This window comes from Chlorocebus sabaeus, chromosome 15 (assembly GCF_047675955.1).
Source record: "Chlorocebus sabaeus isolate Y175 chromosome 15, mChlSab1.0.hap1, whole genome shotgun sequence".
Lineage (NCBI taxonomy): Eukaryota > Metazoa > Chordata > Mammalia > Primates > Cercopithecidae > Chlorocebus > Chlorocebus sabaeus.
The window spans coordinates 16,986,878-17,009,120 of NC_132918.1; the positions used below are offsets into that span (position 1 = coordinate 16,986,878).

At 34.6% G+C, this 22,243-nt stretch overlaps 1 protein-coding gene and 1 non-coding gene across 4 annotated transcripts in view; one reads left to right on the forward strand and one right to left on the reverse strand.

Moving 5' to 3' along the window:
* ECT2 (epithelial cell transforming 2) overlaps positions 1-22,243 on the reverse strand; it is a 72,685-nt gene that overhangs the window by 45,623 nt on the left and 4,819 nt on the right. For 2 of the 3 annotated variants that reach the window (XM_007972088.3, XM_037988556.2), the window contains exons 4-14: positions 22,144-22,236; positions 20,420-20,602; positions 18,082-18,171; positions 17,215-17,322; positions 15,786-15,859; positions 14,921-15,051; positions 14,661-14,776; positions 14,495-14,557; positions 12,981-13,203; positions 8,346-8,482; positions 3,411-3,530 (exon numbers count right to left, since the gene is read on the reverse strand). In XM_007972088.3, the coding sequence (XP_007970279.1) occupies positions 3,411-3,530; positions 8,346-8,482; positions 12,981-13,203; positions 14,495-14,557; positions 14,661-14,776; positions 14,921-15,051; positions 15,786-15,859; positions 17,215-17,322; positions 18,082-18,171; positions 20,420-20,602; positions 22,144-22,236 (1,338 nt within the window). The remainder of the gene's footprint in view (positions 1-3,410; positions 3,531-8,345; positions 8,483-12,980; positions 13,204-14,494; positions 14,558-14,660; positions 14,777-14,920; positions 15,052-15,785; positions 15,860-17,214; positions 17,323-18,081; positions 18,172-20,419; positions 20,603-22,143; positions 22,237-22,243) is intronic. The other variant, XM_007972090.3, reaches the window with a different exon arrangement.
* LOC119620774 (small nucleolar RNA SNORA72) lies at positions 6,061-6,191 on the forward strand. The gene has a single exon (XR_005237324.1). It is a non-coding gene; the product is annotated as a small nucleolar RNA SNORA72 (small nucleolar RNA).

The following is a 22,243-nucleotide window of genomic DNA, read 5'->3' on the forward strand; positions in this document are numbered from 1 at the left end:
TGTTTACATAATACTTAGATAAGAAAACATACTGAGTGCTAGTCCTGATTTTGAAATTTAAAGGTAACATGACCATCATTCAGTAAACATTTACTGACAGTAATCTAAATGCTAGACACTGGCTGTAAACACAATGGGTAAAAAAGTTTTAACACTACACAAAACTTCTGAAGATTAGTTTACCCAACTTCATGAGTCAGTTATTATTATCCCATTTTATAAACAGGAAAACTGAAGCACTTAAAGTCACCTGACTTCAAACTCAATCAAATCTGCTTTGTTCAGGCCAAGCACAGTGGTGTAATCCAAGCACTTTGAGAGGCAGAGGCAGATCACCTGAGGTCAGGAGTTTGAGACCTGCCTGGCCAACGTGGTGAAACCCCACCTCCACTAAAAATACAAAAATCAGCCAGGTGTGGTGGTGCACACTTGTAGTCCCAGCTACTGGGGAGGCTAAGGCAGAAGAATCACTTGAACCCGGGAGATGGAGGTTACAGTGAGCCAAGACTGCACCACTGCACTCCAGCCTGAGCAACAGCAAGACTTCATCTCAAAAAGAAAAAAAAAAAAAAAAACCTGTTTTTTCCACTACATATTCTTAACCACTATGTGATATTATAAAATACAGACACCAATGTTTTCAGGAATGCTGTATTGAGATGATATGAAAAACTGTACAAATTTAAGACACATTTACACAGTGTCATTTACATACTAAAAGAATGTACCTCAGCATGATTTTAAAGAAGCAAAATAGCCATTAGTAGTTAGGAGAACAGACTTTGAAGTTACACAAATAAAGGTTCAAGTCTTGGATCCAGCGTTTATTAGATGACTGCCTCTAGAAAATTATTCTCTGTGTGTACTGGTTTCACATCTCTAAAATGTGTACAATAATAACAAGTTTTGCTCAATAGATGTGGTAATGCTCAACAGATGCTCAGTTTCATTTAAAACAGGAAAAAAAAAACTGCTACGTATTAAAAGGACAAAGAAAATAAACCAAAATTTTAGGCATATTTGGATAATGGAATTATGGGTATTTCTCTCCCTTTTTCCTTTTCTCTTGAGTTTTACAAATGTTTGACAGCAGGTACTGGTTTCACAGTAGAAAAGAACATAAGCTTTAAAATGGTTAAATATTTGACAAACCTGAAATCAGCTAAAAAACCAAATAGTTGCAGTAAGCTCAGATCAGGCCACTGCACTCCAGCCTAGGTGACAAAAAAAAAAAAAAAAGAAAAAACTGAAAAACTAACAGCTGAAGTACCATCTTACAAAAGAAGCTTAAAGAATTAAGTTACACATAAGAAAACTAAAGGGTGATAAACGTTCAAAGTTTCACTGAATCAAAGAATATGATTTTCTAAATTAAGATTATGACTCTGCAAACATAAAATAACACATTTTGTCATAGAAGGGTGTCCAGACTAGCTAAATAACTGACACAAATTCAAACTGATACACAAATTTAGTGGCAAAACACCAAGACAAAAACCTACTTGACAGGCCGGTCACAGTGGCTCATGCCTGTAATTCCAGGACTTTGGGAGGTCGAGGTAGGCGGATCACTTGAGGTCAGGAGTTAAAGACCAGCCTGGTCAGCATGGCAGAATCCCAGATCCACTAAATATACAAAAATTAGCCAGGTGTGGTGGTGCATGCCTGTAGTTCCAGCTACTCGGGAGGCTGAGGCAGGAGAACCCGGGAGGCAGAGGTTGCAGTGAGCCGAGATCGCACCACTGCACTCCAGCCTGGGTGACAGTGTGAGACTCCATCTCAAAAACAAAACAAAACAAAACAAAAAAACAAAAAAAAAACCCACAAAACCTACTTGACCTTCATTCTGCTTTTGTGCCACTCAGTAAGTATTTTAAAACAAAAAATATTCCAAAAGTACTTTCCTCTTCAAAAATTCAGAATCCTAATTGGAATAGGATTAACTAGCCTGAAACTCTCTAGCTTTCTAAGCTTTTTAAATAGACTCCTTCAGAGTTCTCTTCAGATCTAGAAATTAACTGAAATATGACCAGCAATACCGATAAAACACAAAATACAAGCAACTGGTAAATGTCATTTTTAATACTTTATAGATCTGCTATTTTTGGTTTATAATGCATACTATAAAACAATCTTATATATTTGAAAACATCTTGTAATTCGGATTGGTTCTTTTTTTGGAATGTGGCGTAAACATTAATGTGAGTTAATTAGAAAAGAAAACTGATTAACTTTGCTCAAGTACTACATAGATAAAGTAAGAGGAAATAAAACTAAACTACTTACTTAAAAAGTAGTTTAAGAGTTCAGCTAAATCTGTCCAGGAATTATTTTACTGTAAGAGACTGACACCTAGAAATCACAGGCCCTTCACCAAAGGAAAATCATTAATAAGAGGACAGCATTGTCTCACATACTTTTGGCATTTACCTACCTATAAATGGAGAAGGGACTTAAATGAACTCTTAGTCCATTAGAAGTTTAGAGTTTTCAAAACAAGCCAAAGCAAAACAAAAATATACACCCCAAGAGCAAAAGCAATAGGAACATTAAAAAAATAGTACTGGGAATAACATGTCTCTACAGAATAGATTTTATAAAGCCTTAATTCCTTGTTTGTAGGATTAACTGAAAATAAAAAAACAGCAAAGGCTGGGTGCAATGGCTCAAGGCTGTAATCCTAGCACTTTGAGAGGCTAAGGCAGAAGGATCAGTTGAGTCCAGGAGTTTGAGACCAGCCAGGGCAACATAGCAAGACCCTGCCCTATCTCTACAAAAAACTTTTTTAAAAAAAATTAGCCAAGCATGGCAGCATGTAACTGTAATCCCAGTTACTTCAGGGGAGGCTGAAGTGAGAGAATCACTTGAGCCCAGGAGGTCAAGGTTGCAGTAAGTCATGATTACGCCACTGCATGCTAGCCTGGGTGAGAGAGTATTCTCCATCTCAAAAAAAAAAAAGGCAGGGCACAGTGGCTCACACCTATGATCCCCTCACTTTGGGAGGCCGAGGCGGGTGGATCACTTGAGGTCAGGAGTTCAAAATCAGCCTGGGCAGCATGACAAAACCCATCTCTACAAAAAAAATACAAAAATTAGCTGGGATGGTGGCACATGCCTGTGCCTAGCTACTCAGGATTTTTAGGCAGCGGAAGAATTGCTTGAGCCTGGGTGGCAGAGGTTACTGTGAGCCGAGATCACATCAGTGCACTAAAACCTGGGTGACAGAGTTGAGACTATCTCAAAAAACAAACAAGAGCAAACAACAAACATTATGAGGCGTTGGAACAGAAAAAAATGACTCAAAGTTTTAGGTACAAAACTTATTTAGCTGACCAGAAGTACCTCAAAGATCATAATAAATATGTACAATCTGAAAAAAATTACTACTAATCTAACATATACAAATTTACCTTTATCTTAGTGTGTACATCAAAGATATCTGGGATGCTACCAAAAATAGTCTTAATCTCCTCTGGTGCAAGGATACGTCCACCACGTTGTCCTTCCTCTTCCAATGGTACTTGAAATAGCTAAAGGAGAAAAAAGACTAGTTTAAGTAGATTGTGGCAAAAAGGAAAGACCTAAAATATAGACAGTGATAGAGGAGACATAAGATGTTAATAGAGAAGGAAGTAATAATAAAAAATATTCTCCCTAAATTTGAGACATTTTCCCCATATTTTCTATTCTATTCTATGTACTCTATTTATATACCTGTGTGTATGTATATACATATGCTCTTGTTATGAAATGTCATTAGAAGCAAATAAAAGTTCACACAGTTCTGCAATCAATCATTAAAATCGTTAGTATGATACAAGAGTAATTTCTACTTTTGTATATAAGTTACTAAGGATGAAAGCAACAAGCAATCTGTTGCCTCCAGACATACTTAACACATGTGCTAAATGTTTTAAAATTTTTAGAAGCTTGGCTTGGGGGAAAGACTGGATTTGAAGCTAGAAGATCTGTTTGTATCTACGTTGCTGCTCATATCAACCTAAAAAATAAAAGAAGAAAACTAAGAACTAATAAATGAGTTTGGCAAGGCCGTAAGATACAAGGTCAGAACATGCATATGTGTGCACAGACACAAATCAATTTTACTTCTATATACCAGTAACTTACAAATGGAAAATTTAGAAAGTAGTATCACAATAAAAAATCAAAATACTTAAGTATAAATATAATCAAATACGTTCATGATGCTAAACACTACAGTATACTGATGAAAGAAATCAAAGACAACTTAAATAAATGTAGACATATGGCATGGATTGAAAGAATCAACACAGTAAGAATGTCAATTCTCCCTCAAACTGATGTATAAATTTAATGCCAATCAAAGTTCCAGGACTTTTTGCAGATATAGAAAACCTGATTCTAAAAATTTATACAGAAAGGCAAAGAAGCTTCTTACTGCAAAGCTGTGGTGTTCTAGACTGTATGGTATTTGTGAAGGGAGAAACATACATAGATCAATAAAACAGGGAATTCAGCAACAAACTCATGCAAATATGGTCAAGTAATTTTAGGCAAAGGTACAAAAGCAATTCAATGCAGGAAGGATAGTCTTTCAACAAATGGTATTACAATACCATCTGCCATAAGCAAAAAATGAATCACAGCCTAAATATAAAATTTTATACAAAAATTAACTCAAAATGGGTCACAGACATAAACAAAAAACCTAAAACTATAAAACTTTTAGAAGAAAGCAGAGGAGAAAATCTTCATGACTTAAACTTAGGTAAGGAGTTCTCATACATGATATCACAATCTATGAATGAAAAAACTGTTAAATTAGACTTGAATAAAAATTTACTTTTCTTCAGCAAAAGACACTTGAGAGAATTAAAAAAATATGCTATGAACGATGAAAAAGTATTTGCCAGTCATGTTGACAAAGGACTAGTATCCACAATATATAAAGAATTCTCGGCCAGGCACGGTGGCTCACGCCTGTAATCCCAGAACTTTTAGAGGCCGAGGTGGGCAGATCATGAGGTCGGGAGATTGAGATCATCCTGGCTAACACAGTGAAACCCTATCTCTACTAAAAATACAAAAACAAAATTAGCCAGGCGTGGTGGTGGGCACTTGCAGTCCCAGCTACTTGGGAGGCTAAGGCAGGAGAATGGCGTGAACCCAGGAGGCGGAGGTTGCAGTGAGCTGAGATCACGCCACTGCACTCCAGCCTGGGCAACAGAGCAAGACTCTGTCTCACAGAAAAAGAAAAAAAAAGAATTCTCCCAGCCTGGCCAATACGGTGAAACCCCATCTCTACCAAAAGATACAAAAATTAGCCAGCTGTGGTGGCGCATGCCTGTAGTCCCAAGCGCTAAGGAGGCTGAGATGGGAGAATCACTTGAACCCAGGAGGCGGAGGTTGCAGTGAGCCAAACCAAGATTGCACCACTGCACTCCAGCCTGGGCAACAGAATGAGACCCTATCTCAAAAATTCTAAAAAAAGAATTCTCAAAACTCAGAAGGAAACAACCAATTTACAAGTGGGCAAAAAACACGAACAGTTATTTCAACAAAAAAGACATACAGATGTCAAATGAAGATAATACGTTCAACATCATTAGTCTTTGTGAAAATGAAAACTGAAACCATAATGACTCTATCTTTCCAATATTTCTCAGATCTATCCTCTTATCTTCACTGATACTATCCTAAAAAGTTCAGATCTTCAAAATCTCTCACGACTGCTGCAATAGCCTCCAAATTGGTATCACTGATTCCCCAATTTCCCCTCTTCAATTCCTCCTTCAAAGTGAACCAAGTTATCTTTCTGAAATGCAAGTCAGATATTATTGATCTCTCATCTCATAAAAAAAATTATTTTATGGCTTACAGATAAGATAGCACACCGCTCAAAGGCCTGCTCTAGATTGGTATAGGCCATCTCAACTCTCACGGTATCCATATGCCTACTCCACCCTTGCTATCGATAATACATGGAATGATCACTTGTACTGTTTACTCAGTCTCAGAGACTTCTCATCTATATCTTCTACTTGTACCAATCATATTCATACTTTAAAATTCACTTCATTGTGAATATTCTCACTGTTTTGATTTTATAACAGTAAGGACAAGCTAAACATTCACTATATTAAGACCATGCATGTGTCTTGGACCTACCTCTTTCCCTAGGTCTGCTTTTATAAATGCTGGTGATAAACCAGCTCTGACTTATATGATCATTTTGTATGACCATCTGAGGGCTGTGATTCTAGGTTATCTTTGGTCAGCCTTAAGGAAAACAACAGTACAGCTAATCTAGTAACTTTTACAAACAATCAGTGCTAATTTGCAAACTTCTGTCAAAAAAAGGCATTACTAAAGGAGGGAAATTTCGTATGTACCAGTTGCTATTAAATAAACTGTAAAATTACCATATTTTTATTTTCTAGAAAAAAAGTTCACTTCAATCATTACCTTCTGTATGAAGCTTTTTCTGATGCACAACACACAGAAAATTCCAGCCCAACACCTTCCCTAAACTAAACGAGCAGTAAAACTCTCACTTTACAAATCTAATACCTTAACTCCTTTATTATGCTGATACGTTCCATTTGGTAAGTATAATTGTGTATGTTTTATCTCCTTTTCTAGTAAAAAGTTCTTTAAAACAACAAAAAAAATATATTTAACACTTAGCATAGTACTTTATATTAATTAGGCATCCAAGTAGTATGTGGAATAAGCCTCCGGATATTTATTTAATTTTGAGGATAAGTTATAATTAAGTTATTCCAAATCCTATCCCTCCAAAAAGGAAAATATCAGTCCTAAAACAAAGTTCTTTAAGGAGAGTATTATCATGGGCTGGGCACAGTGGCTCATGCCTATAATCACAACACTTTGGAAGGCTGAGGCAGGAGGATCGCCTGAGCACAGGAGTTTGAGACCAGCCTGGGCAACATAGAAAGACCCCGTCGGTACAAAAAAAAAAAATTTAAAGACAGAATGCTATCATGAATTTAGGCCACAATCTTTTAAATAAAACCTTTGATGAGTTTATACTAAGCAAAGTGGTATGAAACCTTCTCCAGTCTAATAATTTCATGAGCTTTTTTAAAAGGAGTTTTAGTGAATTTAATTGATATGCAAATGAGAATTCTGAAACTTCAATGCATTTTACCATGGCCTGAAAGGATTTACATTTCTAAGCAATAAATGCTACTAAAATACATGAATAGTATATGCCAAAGGGATTTTTTGCTACTCAACCACATTTTGAATCACTATAAAAACTTCAACAAGAAACTCATCTATCTAGCATGATTTCCCTTGAGAAAGAAGAGCAAAGGTGACTTAAAATAAATCTAACACAGTAAAGAACCTCATAAAACCCTGACTGCTGCTAAACAAATAATTAACCGTGAAAAATAACCTCTCTATGACCATCAAGTAAGAAGTCTTTCCATTTCTTATCCATGCATTTTATCAATGGTACAAGCAACTTAAAGGCTATTAAATTGGACCTTAATGAGTTATTTTGTGAATTCAAATAAAGGTCAATTAAAAACTAAACCCAAATCAGAAACTCCCTATTGTTTTCTATTGAAAGATAAGCTTGGTCTTTTCAACTTCGTTTTCTTAACAGTATGTCAACCTATCTCTTTTATTACCTAAAACAGACTTCTTCCTTCTTTCTACAGATACCAACATAATGACCTATTATTGTCTTTCAGAATCTTAAATTTCAGTTTATTCCTTAATATCTTCTATAATCTCATCCTATAAGGATTCATTAGAGATGTTTTTCTTCAGAAATAACTTTATAGTACATTTTAATATTGATGAGCAATGAGTTAACATCTATTTATAACTAACCACTGCATATTTCATGTGTCACATGAAATGATTACTGAAAAAAACTACTTATATCAACACTGTTATGCTTCACTGCTATTGTATAGGCAATGTTTTTCACATATATACAGTACTAAAAGCAATGACTCTTAGAACACATAATTTCAGAAAAAATTATCTATCGTTTCCAAATATAAATGTAGTACCTTGACAAGGAACCTGCAAAATTCTGAATTAAACCTGATAGATACCCTCTGAGATCACCTACTGAGTTCTGTTCGCTTTAGTTATTAAAAATAATTAATAAAAATAATAAAAATATTTCTGAATAAATAAAAGGTAATATTACAGTTATGACATTTCCCTAACAGCAGCTTTTGTCACACATTTCCATTTTTAATGTCCATGTTCAAATTGTATGTTTATATAATTTTCTTGTAAGAAATAATATCACCTAGATTTTTTTTTACTTAGGAACACTGGAACAGAAATCATTTTCCAATCAAACTCATACTTACCTGAATAATTGTTGCCAATATATTAACATAATTACTTTCAGTTTGATAAAGCTCTTTTGCAACTTGCCACCTTGCTGACTGCTTTGAAGGAACTGGAGTGGAGTTTTTAGAAGACTTAGTACAAGACTTCGGGGTGTCTGAAATGTTAAAAGGTGGAAAGATTTAATGGAAGCCAAATATAAATACCAAACATAACGTACACTTAACAAGATAAAAAGGAGAGAAAACCTACTGTTATAAATGTACCACCATACAGATTTCCATTAAAGAAATTTTTTCTCATAGGCTAAGGCCAGAAAAAAAAATGGTCAAAAATATCACTGACTCCAATTGGTAGGCATTCCACTAAATGGCCTGTACTCTTCAAAAATGTCAAGGTTATTAAAAACAAAGAAAGACTAAGGAACTGTTCCAGGTTAGATAAGACTAAAGAGAGACAACCTAACAAATGTGTATCCTGGATTGGATCCTAGATCAAAAAGAAAAAAATTTTTTCCTTTTGCTAAAAAGGACATTAAGACTTTTTAGGATAACTAATGAAATTTGAAGTCTACAAAATAGTTCATAGTATTAATGTTAATTTCCTTACTATAATAATGTAATAAGTAATACAGTTATTTAAGAAATGTGTCTCTATTATAGGAAACAGACATTTAAGTACTCAGAGCTAAAGGCATATCATGTCTGCAGCTTACTCTCAAACAGTATATATATTAAAAATACACACGCATGTGTGTATTGTATTTGTGTTTAGAAAAAGAGATTTTGACTGAATGAATGCTAAAGCAAACATGGCAGAATATGTCCCTTTGGGAAATCTGGGTAAAAGGTATATGAATCTTTGTACAGCTAAATAATAAAATAGAAAGGGAGACGTAAAACTACTTACATGTAAAAAGGAGGAAAAAGTTGTTGTGATTACACCATTACAATAACGAAAACTTGTCATATACATATGTCAAAAAGAAGCCCCCCACAAAAAACCCGATATTAACTGAAAATTCTTTGTTAGTTCAAACTATCTTAACGTAATATAAAACAACCAGTATAGAGTGGAAAGAGGACGCAACAGTGTATTTCATATACATTTCATGAAAGAAAAAAATTTGCGGTCAGACATGGTGGCTCACACCTGTAATCCCAACACTTTGGGAGGCGGAGGACGACAGATCACTTGAGGTCAGGAGTTCGAGGCCAGCCTGGCCAACATGGCAAAATCTCATCTCTACTAAAAATACAAAAATTAGCTGGGCATGGTAGCACATGCCTATAATCCCAGCTACTCAGGAGGCTGAGGCAGGAGAATCACTTGAACCCAGGAGGTGGAGGTTGCAGTGAGCCAAGATCATGCCACTGCACTCCCACGCCAACTGCACTCCCGCGCCACTGCACTCCAGCCTGGCAACTAAGCGAGACTCCATCTCAAAAAAAAAAATATAGAGATATATATCTTTTTAATGTATAAAAGCTTAAAATACATTTTCTTACTGTTAATATGGTTAGAATACTTTAACATTATATATAGAATCACCTAATAGCAAGTTTTTCAATAGGAAAAGGAATATATGACATAAAATAGAAATGGGTGACAACCATAATATATATTTCTAGCATATCAATTTTATTCAATGATAAACAATTTTAAATGCATTTATATGGAAACAATTATGTACTATAGAGTTCTGAGTGGTTTTTTTTTGGAGATGGAGTCTCACTCTGTCCCCCAGGCTGGAGTGCAGTGGCGCCATCTCGGCTCACTGCAACCTCCACCTCCTGGGTTCAAGTGATTCACCTGCCTCAGCCTCCTGAGCAGCTGGGATTACAGGCACACGTCACCACACCCTGCTGATTTTTGTATTTTTAGTAGAGATGCGGTTTCACCATGTTGGTCAGGCTGGTCTCGAGCTCCTGAACTCGTGATCCGCCCTCCTCGACTTCCCAAAGTGCTGGGATTACAGGCATGAGCCACCGTGCCCAGTCCGAGTGCTTTTTAAAGAAAACAGAATTCAAAAAAGTTTCCCACTTGCCAAACATTATTTTAGGTTACACTCACCAGACCCAGAAGCCTCTGCCATTACAGAATATACTTCAGTGGGAAAAAACTGAGACGCACTGATCTAATTTAATTATTTTGTGTCTAGGCAATGACCTGAAACTGGGGAATCTATTTTATAGAGCACCTAATATATGAGTATACTTGTCATATCTGTTTACTTCAGTGGTTTATTTTCTTGCCTAAAATGCATATTCAAGTTTCAGTCCTTTATGATCTCCTCTTACCATCCCATGCTCTTGTCCATTATGATTATAAAACTAGTACATTCTCAGATCTAATCATGTTCTTCCTCTCAAGTTGCTTCAACTTTTCCAAAGGCCTACTGGACAGTTCTGCCTTAATGTAACTTGGATTTCTCTAAAACTGCACTACCTTCCTCTAAAATATACATTTCCTATCTATTCAATGCCGAGGCAACATTTCTTTCATTTAAATTACTAATTTGCCTTCATCTCTTTTTATTTCCTATTACTTCATTCTACCAATATTTCTCCTGTGCCTCTTACTTTTCTTTCCAACCACCACATACTCTGGTTCAGCACCTTATTATTTCATGACCGAAGTCACTGTAATAGATTACATCATGGTCTGTCTCCAAACTGCCATCTTTCTAATCATTCTTCAGAACAACTTTCTATGAATTATCTATTCAATTTCTCTGCTGCTCAAGGAGTTTCTAAAATTCCTTGTTGATGACAATATACAGTTCAGATGTTACAGTCTTATTTCAAAGTGATCTAATACTAGGCCTCAAATTAACATTTTTAATTTAACTATTACTCTTCCACATTCCAAGCAAACTATCCATTCTATCCATTATTCCCTAAAAACTCAATTTGTATGCTATTATCTGTATATTTGCTCCTCTTTATATTCTCAAACTCATTTTAATTTTCTGGGCCAACCTTAAATTCACTTTCAATTCTTTCCTGAAGTATTTAACGAATACCCACTTTATACTAGGATCTGAGAATAAAACACAGAATCAGACAGACAAGGTTCATGTTCTCTTAAAGATTACTTATTTGATGCAAATCAAATAATAAAGAAGTAAACAAGTACTATAATTTCTATCGTAAGAACTACTACTGAAAACAACAACCAGGTCACAGGGTTGGCAGAAAGGAGTGGGGGAATTTAACTTTACAGACAATCCACTCAGATTTCCTTGAGGCAGACAGAGTAACTAACAAAGTCCTGAGGTACAGATGTACTAAAAATATTTGAAGAATAACAAAGATGATATGACTGACGCTTAGAGAGTACAGGCATTATCAGAGAGCACAGTACCACATGAGATTAGGTAGATGAGGGCAAGATTACATAGGGACTTAAAAGCTACAGTAATGCAAAGCCATTAAGTGATTTTAAAGCGGAGGAGTGACATCATCTAATTTATATATTTTTAAAGACTTTTCTAAGCGCTGCATATGCAAAGGCACAAATTAAAAGGGAGAGATTATTTAGGAGACTACTGTAATCATCTAAGAGAGATCCTTTTTACAGAAAAGACTGATGAAGAAGAGCAAAGGAACAGAGGAATTAAGAGTGGCAGAATCAAGAGTTCTAATTTGGTTATGTTAGGTTTAAGATATCTATTAGACATGGACAAGGAAGTACAAAGTAGGTAGCTTGACAGGGAAGAGGACAAATTTGGGAGTTATCAGCATACAAATTTTTTTCAAAACCATATAATTTACTAAGATAATTCAGGGAGAGTATAATAGAGAAGAAACAATGACTCAGGAGGATCATACAACATTTAGAATTGAAAAAAAAGAAGTTAGGCCAAGGAGAACGAGAAATGAGAAAGTAGTATCACAGAAGCAAAGCAAAGCAAAAAAAAAAAAAAAAAGTGTCCATAAAGGAGTAGCTATTCATGTGTTGAATGCATAAAAACTGTCTCCCCAACAAGGACTGCAGATCAGCTAGAATGGGTTGAAAGGACAATGAGAATCAAGGAAATGAGACAATAGATCAAGGTATACTGATGTGAAAGCGAACAGAAAAATGGGACAATAAATGAAAAGTGTCATGAAGTCCAGAGGAGATTTGGATGTTTCTTAAATCTAGAAAACACATTTGTTTATAGACTAAAAATCAAAACGAGAGGGAAATACTGATAACCAAGGAAGAATTATAGGAACCTTTCTATATCAGTTCAGCACAAAGTGAACTCACCCTCCTCTGACTTCATCCTACCTATTTTCTCCATAATTTATGTGACCTCCCCTGTGATTTTGTTTGCTTTTTGAACAGCACTATCACTCTCTAGTTATATGACCCTGGACAAATTACTAAACTTCTCTGTATCTCAGTTTAGTCATCTGTAAAACAGGAATAATAAAATCTATTATAAACACACAAAATATATAAAGCATTTATTTAGCATGTAGTAAGCAGTCATTAAATTGCAACATTATTAAGCTTAACTATTCATGTGTCTTTTCTCTACAGCTAGAACAAAGGTAATTAAAGGCAAAGACTTCCATATTCACTATATCAGGGATTTATCTACATTCTAACAATTATTCCATTCCACTAAACTTTAAAGACAAGTTTTTAAAAATGTGAATTACCTCCATAGTTAATGCTAGACTCTGGTGTGTTGGAGATATCTAGGAGTGACCCTATAGAAAGGGAATGCTCAGCTGATGGGCGCTTACGGGGAGGAAACGGTGACACGTCTGTCTCTCTTGAAAGCTGAGCAAGTGTTTCTTTTAAACGACGTCTTTTGCGATTGCTATTAGGGGTATTTAGAGAAAGCATTGACACTGATTTCTTGAGCTCAGGAGTATTTGCCTGTAATCAAAAGCAAAAAAGCTCAATTTACTTCCAAGGTTCTTTACTGAGACAGGAACAAGAGAAAAATATATTTACAAGTCTGACAAAATCTGGATTTGCACAATAATTTTATAACCCTACCAGGCAATTCAGAAGTTTCATAAAACATAATAGTCAAGAGACCACTGTAATTGTCTAACCCTGAGCACCTCGTTTTTCTTCATAGCCACTATCACCATTACATTTTCATCTGTAAACTTGTTTACTGTCTGCTCCTTCATTAGCCCGTAAACTTCACGAAGGCAGGTATCATTCGCAGTCTGTTCACTGTATCCCTAGCACAGTGCCTGGACACAATGTTTTCTAATATGTGCTGAGTAACTCTTGATTTTTAAGAGTTCTCTCCCTAAATCTAAAGCACACTTTTTAAACTTTAAGAACTATACATTTTGAAGTCTGAAGAGAACACAATATGGTACTATATAGATTTTACAGAAACAACTCATCTCCAATATTCCACTCAAAGTTATTAAATCCTAAACTAAAGTAAATCTTCCCATAAAGCCTACTTTCATAACTTTATGTCATTTTGGTGAGTGATACCACTCTTCATCAAGATCCACCCTAAAGACTAGATTTTCCTTGACTATATTCTACTATCAAACTCATCTTTTTAATGACATCTCTCCCCTTATCCTTCTTCAATGGCTCCCAATACTTATAGGATAATATCCAAGCTCATTAATGTATTAAAACATTTTGATTCTATCTATCCATTATCTGTTGGCCTTCCTTCCCACAGTGTATTTTAAATCCATATTAAACTACTTGTTATTTTAATGTACTCTCAAAGCTTTCATGCCCTCTCCCAATTGGGGTTCTAATGAATGTCCTTACCTAGTTGTCCTACTAAGTTGGGTCAACATTTATTTGACTGTTTTAATCCCTCCTGAGTCTCTCAGAGTGAGGCTATCTAAAATATATCACTCAACTGCGGCACACATCATTCCCCATCGTAACTATGTACAAATCTATCTTTCCATTAAAAGTCTTAAGTTTCTGAAGATAGCGATGTTCTTGTTCATAATGTTTTCACCAAGAATTAGCATAGAACAACATATATTGGGTTAAAATAATACACATTACATTGAATAGTTCCACTTAAATCTACACAGACTAAGATAACTTGATATCCCAATTGTTTTAATCATTCTGAAAGTCCTAAACATGCTCTCCAAATCTTCTGGACAGAAAAGTGTTATTTTCAAACAATCAAGCTCACAGAATAACTAAGGGGTTAAAAGCGTACCTTTTCATATAAATACATAGTTTCTCCAGCTCGGGCATCCATTTGAATGCTTCCCCAGAACCACTGGGTGAGAGAAAAAACATTTTAATAAACAGTTTACATTTATTTTATCAGAAAAACTATTAACAGTGTTTTTAAAAACCAACCTCATTCTAGAATTACTTGCCTCTTGCTTGACAACATAAAGTTTCTTTGAAGGTTCAAAGGGAAGATCTTTTATTATATTCTCTTCAACTACAAGGTGAGTGCATCTTTCATCTCCAAGCGGTAAATATTTACCTCCTAAAGAGGAATGCACATAAGCATAGGTAAGCCGAGCTACTTATTTCCAAACTCAAAATTTTTAAGAGGTATATTGACCAGGAAGTGATTAAGCAGGCTTAGGGACTAAAATATATATAACTTTCACATTACGCTAAATTTTACCTTGCATTTCAGTCATTTCTTCCATATTGGTTTTCTCTTCATCTGAAAATCCCAGGAAACTTAAAATACAATCTTGAAATGGAGGAACTTTAAATTCATTTCTAAAGTCATCAACTGCTGCACAGAAATCCCTAAAAACAAAATGCACTCTTCTAAAACCAGTTTAATTTAAATTCAAGTGTTAGGTATATCAATTTACAACCTATAGCAATTCTTAAGGCCTTAGCATAATCTATCTATTAGAACGATTTAACATTTGGTCCTGAAATGTTCACAAAACCTTCAGTTTAAAAAAATTGATGTGTCCTCAGTCATCCCAAAAGTAACTTCTGACAAAATGTGATCACAGATAAGCTTTACAAGAGATTCAAATTTTTTCTCTATTATTTGAAGATTTATATGTACTGTGTTCCAAGGTTTTCATGAAATCTAAGTAATGATAACTTTCATGAAATCTTAAGTAATGATGACGTGCCACAGCAAGAAATCATGAGCCTGGAAAACTAAGCAAAACAAGGCAATAAATTTTAAGCACCAATTAAACTGTAACCAGACAACATAAAATTTTAAAAATATGTAACAAAATCCAAATACCCAGATTTAGCTATTATCTAATAATTTCAGAATGTTTATAATAGTCAAAATTACTTCACAAGGTAAAATCCAAAGATATCAAAGATATCCCTCAATTTTCAATTTTTTAATAATTTTTTATAACTTTGTTCTTCCTAGATTTTATTCCCCAAGCTACTCAGACTGAATTCATTTTTTCTATCTATGAAATAACTTTTTTCAGCACAAGGATTTATCTTTAAACCAGAATGTTTAATTTACATAATGAACTACTGAATTTCTGAACACTTACTGTTCATTCCGCCTTTCCCAAGCTTTATAAATCCATTCTGGCTTCATAATTGGAGTACCTAGACTCACAGCAACCTAAAAATATAAACATTAAAAATATAAAAATATAAACCTAAATATAAAAACATGAATTTTCTCCTTAAATAACTGCATTCAAGGAACTTCTAAACAGTTAACATACTTAATTTTTTGCAGTTTTAGATCACTATCTGCTTTGTAACAAAATAATTTAAAAATTAACTAACTGTCTTCCAATCATACAAGTTAGGGTAAAATAACTTTAAAACAAGTTCCATGGTGTCTAAACTGTTTCCTTATTTTATTTTAAATAAATATATCTCTGAAGTTCATCTTCATTAAATTTCTATTTCTCCATTCTTCACTAATTCCTTGAAAGTATGACCCTCAAGATGGCACTACAGAAGAAGACATCTGACTAAGTCACTAAAACCTTATATATGAGTTGAAATATTTAGGGTAAATTGAAGAGTACACTAAAATTATCATTTGCTACACAAATACACTAAGGGTGACTAAGAAAAATCATAAAACTTGCTAAGACATTCAACTACAATCTTAAACTAAGATTCCAATCCTAGTAAGAGTATTTTCTCCTTTTATAATATTAACAAGTTAAATCTTAGAACCACTTTATAAGAGCAGAGCTCTGTTCTTAAAAAGGGCACTTAGGTGGCCAGGCACAGTGGCTCACACATATAATCCCAGCACTTTGGGAGGCCAAGGTGGGCGGATCACCTGAGGTCGGGAGTTTGAGAACACCCTGGCCAATATGGTGAAACCCTGTCTCTACGAAAACTACAAAAATTAGCTGGGCGTGGTGGTGTGCACCTGTAGTCCCAGCTACTCGGGAGGCTGAGGCAGGAAAATGGCGTGAAGCCGGGAGGCGGAGCTTGCAGTGAGCTGAGATGGCGCCACTGCACTCCAGCCTGGGCAGCAGAGTGAGACTGCGTCTCAAAAAAAAAAAAAAAAAAAAAGGCACTTAGACAAGAGTGAATTACCTACTCTCACAATTCCTACAATGTTATTCATCTACCAACCCCCACGATCCTAGTCATCTTTCAACACCTCACTCAAGTTCCATTGCCTACTTAAAACTTAACCACTCTTGGCGGGCATAGTGGTTCACATATGTCATCTCAACACTTTGGGAGGCCAAGGCAGGAGGATCACTTAAGCCTAGGAATTCGAAAGCAGCCTGGGTAACAGAGCAAGACCCCATCTCTATTAAAAAGAAAAAAAGAAAAACTTAACCACTCTTGTGATTTAAAATTTTTTACTAAATATACTCATAGCAAAAATTGAGATTCTGTTCTTTAATTGTGGAAGAAATAGGTAAAAGACTGCTATTATTAAACCCATCCCAAAATAATACTGTATTGAAATACACAAAAATACCCAAGTTTACATACCCTGAATTTTTCTCCTTGTGTACAATTTGCCACCAAATGTGTAACTTTTGAATTAAAGTCTTTTCGAATGACTCCACCCATGTGATGGACCAATGTCACCAATCGGACCTCAAAAGAAAAATTAAGCAACATTGACTTTCTGGTTAATTTGAACAAAATTTTAAACTATGTTTACCACTCATTTAGCATTGACTAAATACTTTCTATTTATAAAATACAGGATTTTTATAAAGCTATTAAATTTTATGTCAAAATAAGTATAAAAAAAAGATTAGTTTGCATATTAACACAGGCAAAATTATAGAGGTGGTATTAGTAAAGATTTCACACAAAAGTAAGTTAAACAACCACCTTTCCTATGGCCTAAATACATTGCTTTTTAATACCATACTGTGTAAATATAATGGTTTTTTTTTTTTTAAATACCAAGTTTTATCACATCAAGACTCTTCCCACAAAATTAGAGTAATACCCATCAGTTCCAACAACAAAGTATTGTGAACCAAAGAACTTTCTATGAATTCTCTAGGGCAATAGAATACTTTAAGGCTGAACTTGTAGTAAGAAATTGCAATGTATAAACAAAAACTTTAAACAACATAGCCAATATGGTAACAAGAGAGTCAAACAGAATTGCTATGAAATCTTTCTATTAATTCATATCAAGCCAGCCTAGACAAAACACTGGTCTCTTTATAAGCCGCTTCAGGATTTGTTTCTTCACAAAATTTAAAATCTGATATAGCCGTAATTTTATCCTTCAATATTTTAAAAATAAAACCATAATACTAAAAAGGAAAAAAAAATGCCAATTTTAATTAATTTTGCTATAAAAAATATGCTTTGAATTTGTTTCGTAATACTTACTAGTTCTTCTTTTTTCCTAAATCCAGTAAAGCATAGTACTAGATTCATCATACTTGTACAATACAATGGGCGACATGAAAATGGCAAAGGCTGAAAGATACAATTTTAAATGTGAGCTTTCTCTTTAGTAGAAAATACAACACAACTTTCTCAAGCTAAACATATTTCCCCTCTGGCCATTCAACTTTCCCAATCCAAAGATTTACTGGCATTTTTCAATATGAAACAAAAAAACTACAAAAAGACAGATTGCAAGTTTCCCAATAAAACTATTTCCCCTGATTCCTTAATCATAAGCAATATACATAATCTAGACACACTTTACTCTCAGAAAATTAAACAAATATTAAATGCACTCTGACAGACATGAAGCAAAGTCTATAAGCAAAGTTTTCAGACTCCATACACTACTATAAATGATTCTAATTAATGTTATTAAAACAGGTCAGAGGCATTTTATAATAAACACTGAGTAAATATAACACATACACTTAAACCAAATATAATTCTAATCTTTAAGCTAATAAATAGTGATATTCAGTAAATAATTTACTCAACGGTTGTGGGTGGGTGGGTGTGTGTGTGTATAAAAGAAAGAGAATGGTTTAAAAACAATAAAAGAATAAACTTGATTTTCATCATTATATATGATTATTTTTCAAAATTTGGTCTTTTAAAGTTTATTTGGGTTTTGAAACCAACCACTCCAAATCAAAATGAATTAAAGGTTAACATGTGCTTACTATTACTAACATGTATAACAATAGAAGTACAAAGACGTAAGCAATTTTAAGTAAATAAGGCAAGCTTAAGAATGCCAAGACAGCAATAAAACCAAATAGGGACTAACTCTCACACAACTCATATTGAAATGCTGTTTAACAGATTGGATTAAGAAAATGTGGCACATATACACCATGGAATACTATGCAGCCATAAAAAAGGATGAGTTTGTGTCCTTTGTAGGGACATGGATGCAGCTGGAAACCATCATTCTCAGCAAACTATCACAAGAACAGAAAACCAAACACCGCATGTTCTCACTCATAGGCGGGAACTGAACAATGAAATCACTTGGACTCGGGAAGGGGAACATCACACACCGGGGCCTATCATGGGGAGGGGGGAGGGGGGAGGGATTGCATTGGGAGTTATACCTGATGTAAATGACGAGTTGATGGGTGCAGCACACCAACATGGCACAAGTATACATATGTAGCAAACCTGCACGTTGTGCACATGTACCCTACAACTTGAAGTTTAATAATAATAAATAAATTAAAAAAAAAAAAAAAAAAGAAAAAGAACCAAAAAAAAAAAAGAAATGCTGTTTAAAAACAAAAAGCGGCTGGGCACAGTGGCTCACACCTGTAATCACAACACTTTGGGAGGCAAAGGCAGTTAGATCACATGAGGTCAGGAGTTCGAGACCAGTCTGGCCAACATAGTGAAATCCTGTCTCTACTAAAAATAGAAAAGACTTAGCCAGGTATGGTGGCGTGCACCTGAAGTCTCAGCTACTTGGGAGGCTGAGGCAGGAGAATCGCTTGAAACCGAGAAAGTGGAGCTTGCAGTGAGCGGAGATCATTTATTTATTAAATAAATAAATACAAAAAGCTAAAATAATTTTCGAATTTTAAGTTATACAGTAACTGATAAAAATGGAACTGTGGCATCTGTTCTGTGTTGAGAAAAATAAAACTTTACGTATATGTATGAATTTCTGGAACCCAAGTTTAAGCAAGCAATCTTCTCTAAGACATTGTGATATTAAGATTGTGTATAGGCCGGGTGTGGTGGCTCACACCTGTAATCCCAGCATTTTGGGAGGCCAAGGCGAGTGGATCATGAGGTCAGGAGATCAAGACCATCCTTGATCTCCAGGTAACACAGTGAAACCCCGTCTCTACTAAAAGTACAAAAAATTAGCAGGGCATGGTGGCGGGTGCCTGTAGTCCCAGCTACTCAGGAGGCCGAGGTAGGGGAATGGTATGAACCCGGGAGGCCGAGCTTGCAGTGAGCCAAGATCACGCCACTGCACTCCAGCCTGGGCGACAGAGCGAGACTCCGTCTCAAAAAATAAAAAAAAGACTGTGTATATGTCTGTGTATATGCATATGTACAGTTATCATTATTTAACTTTGAAAGGCTTTAGCTTTTCACTACTAAGTTTAAAATGGAGGAATTAAAGGACCACCTTAGAGTAGCTACTATTATTCCTATTCTAAATGTTTTACTCTCAACAATCAATGAGATTTTTCCAAATAAATTTTTTGCTAATTAAAATTCATTAATAAAAATTTAAACTTGAAAAGTCATAATAAATGTATATGCTTACCTCTCCTTTTTGTGAACAATTTAATACAATTGGTGGTCCAATAACTCTACAATCAGCCTTGTAGAGGTCATTAAAGACAGAATCCTGAAAGTCCATGACTACGAATACATTTTCAAATTCTGGAGAATCCAAACCTTCAAATTCTTCCACTGACTCCATCTTTACAAAGCCCACTTTAATGTCCTTTTAATCACATAGTTAGCAGAAATAAAAATTATTTATATATCAAATAATCCATCTGTCTCGCTAAATAAGGCTTAATCAATTCAATATCAACTTTAACATGTTTATATTTGTAGAAAGTTAAGTTTCAATCACACAATAATCAGCATTACACTTAATGAACAACCATATTTCTTTACGTACTTACATTTTTACATATACATATCTCCATTCAAATTAAGTTCTTAAATTTTAAAGATCAATATTATAAAGGCATAATTCTGACTTTTTACTTATTAGTCATAAATCATCGAGTATGCATAAGTTCCATAAAATCAGAATGCTAAAGTTTTTAAGTACATGCATTTTGATATCAAGATGCATTAGAAAGATATCCACTACTGACCAAGAAAATGATACCATACCTAAAGTTCTTACTGTACAAATTAACTATCTTCCGAAAAATAGAAAAACATTACTATAGCACTTAATACTTACAGAAAGGAAAATTAGCATAATCATTTTAGTAGACATGTGAGAAATAAGAGAAAGATGTGCAATATGTAGCAGCTGTAGCATGGCAAATGTAGGATATAAAAAGGCAAGTTACTTACAGTAAACACTTTATACATCCACGAAAAATAATGAAGATACTGAAGTATCTATATAACTCTTGTAACTCTTGTGTTAAATTAAAAATAAAAATGAAAAAAATTTTAAAAAACTCAAAATGGGTCAGTAAAGTATTTGAATTTTATTTGCAAGGCTAGTGTGATATGCTAAATTATGTACCCCCAAAATTCATGTTGAAGCCCTAACCTAGAATGAAGAATGAAGCCCTTAGAATGTGACTATATTTGGAGATAAGGACTTTAAAGAGGTAATTAGATTAAATGAGATCATATGGGTGGGCCCTAATCCAATCTGGTGTCCCAATAAGAGGAAACGCCAGGGATGCAAGGACACACACAAGAAAGGCCATGTGAGGACAGCAAAAGGAGACTGCAAGCCAAAGCAAGAGGCCTCAAGAGAAACTAAACCTGCACACACCTTAACCTTGGACTTCTAGCCTCCAGAACTGTGAGAAAAGAAATTTCTACTGTTTAAGCAATTAACTATGTGGTATTTTGTTACGGCAGCCCTAGCAAACTAAAACACCTGGATTCCAGAATTAGATTATTTCATATGCTGAAGCAAATTCCCTGACTATAAATTACCGTGATTTATAATTTTGGAAATACAGCAAGAATTTAGACTAAATATAAAATTAATGAGAAAAAAGAAGCTAAGGAGTTTAAAAGAAAATTATCAGACCTTTGTAGATTTTGTGTCATTTAAAGTTAATAATGAAATCCTTATAAAGTAATTTGGTATTATTTAAAATATATGCTACAGTTTTGTGTACCAGAACACCCGAATTTTTAAAGTATAAAACAGTTTCTATTTGTTAAGCTTCAGATTGCACAAAATACACCTTGTGCCTAATTCCAATCACCAGAAAGTAGAATAATACAATCAAGGGAAGTGCAGCATGCCACATGCAATGAGTTGCTTTGACCTACCATATTCATAACACTTTTTATTAATTTTTCATCCGATTTTCCAGGACAACTTTCTTTTATCTTTATAACAGGGACTTCCATTATTTTAACAGTCTGTGGA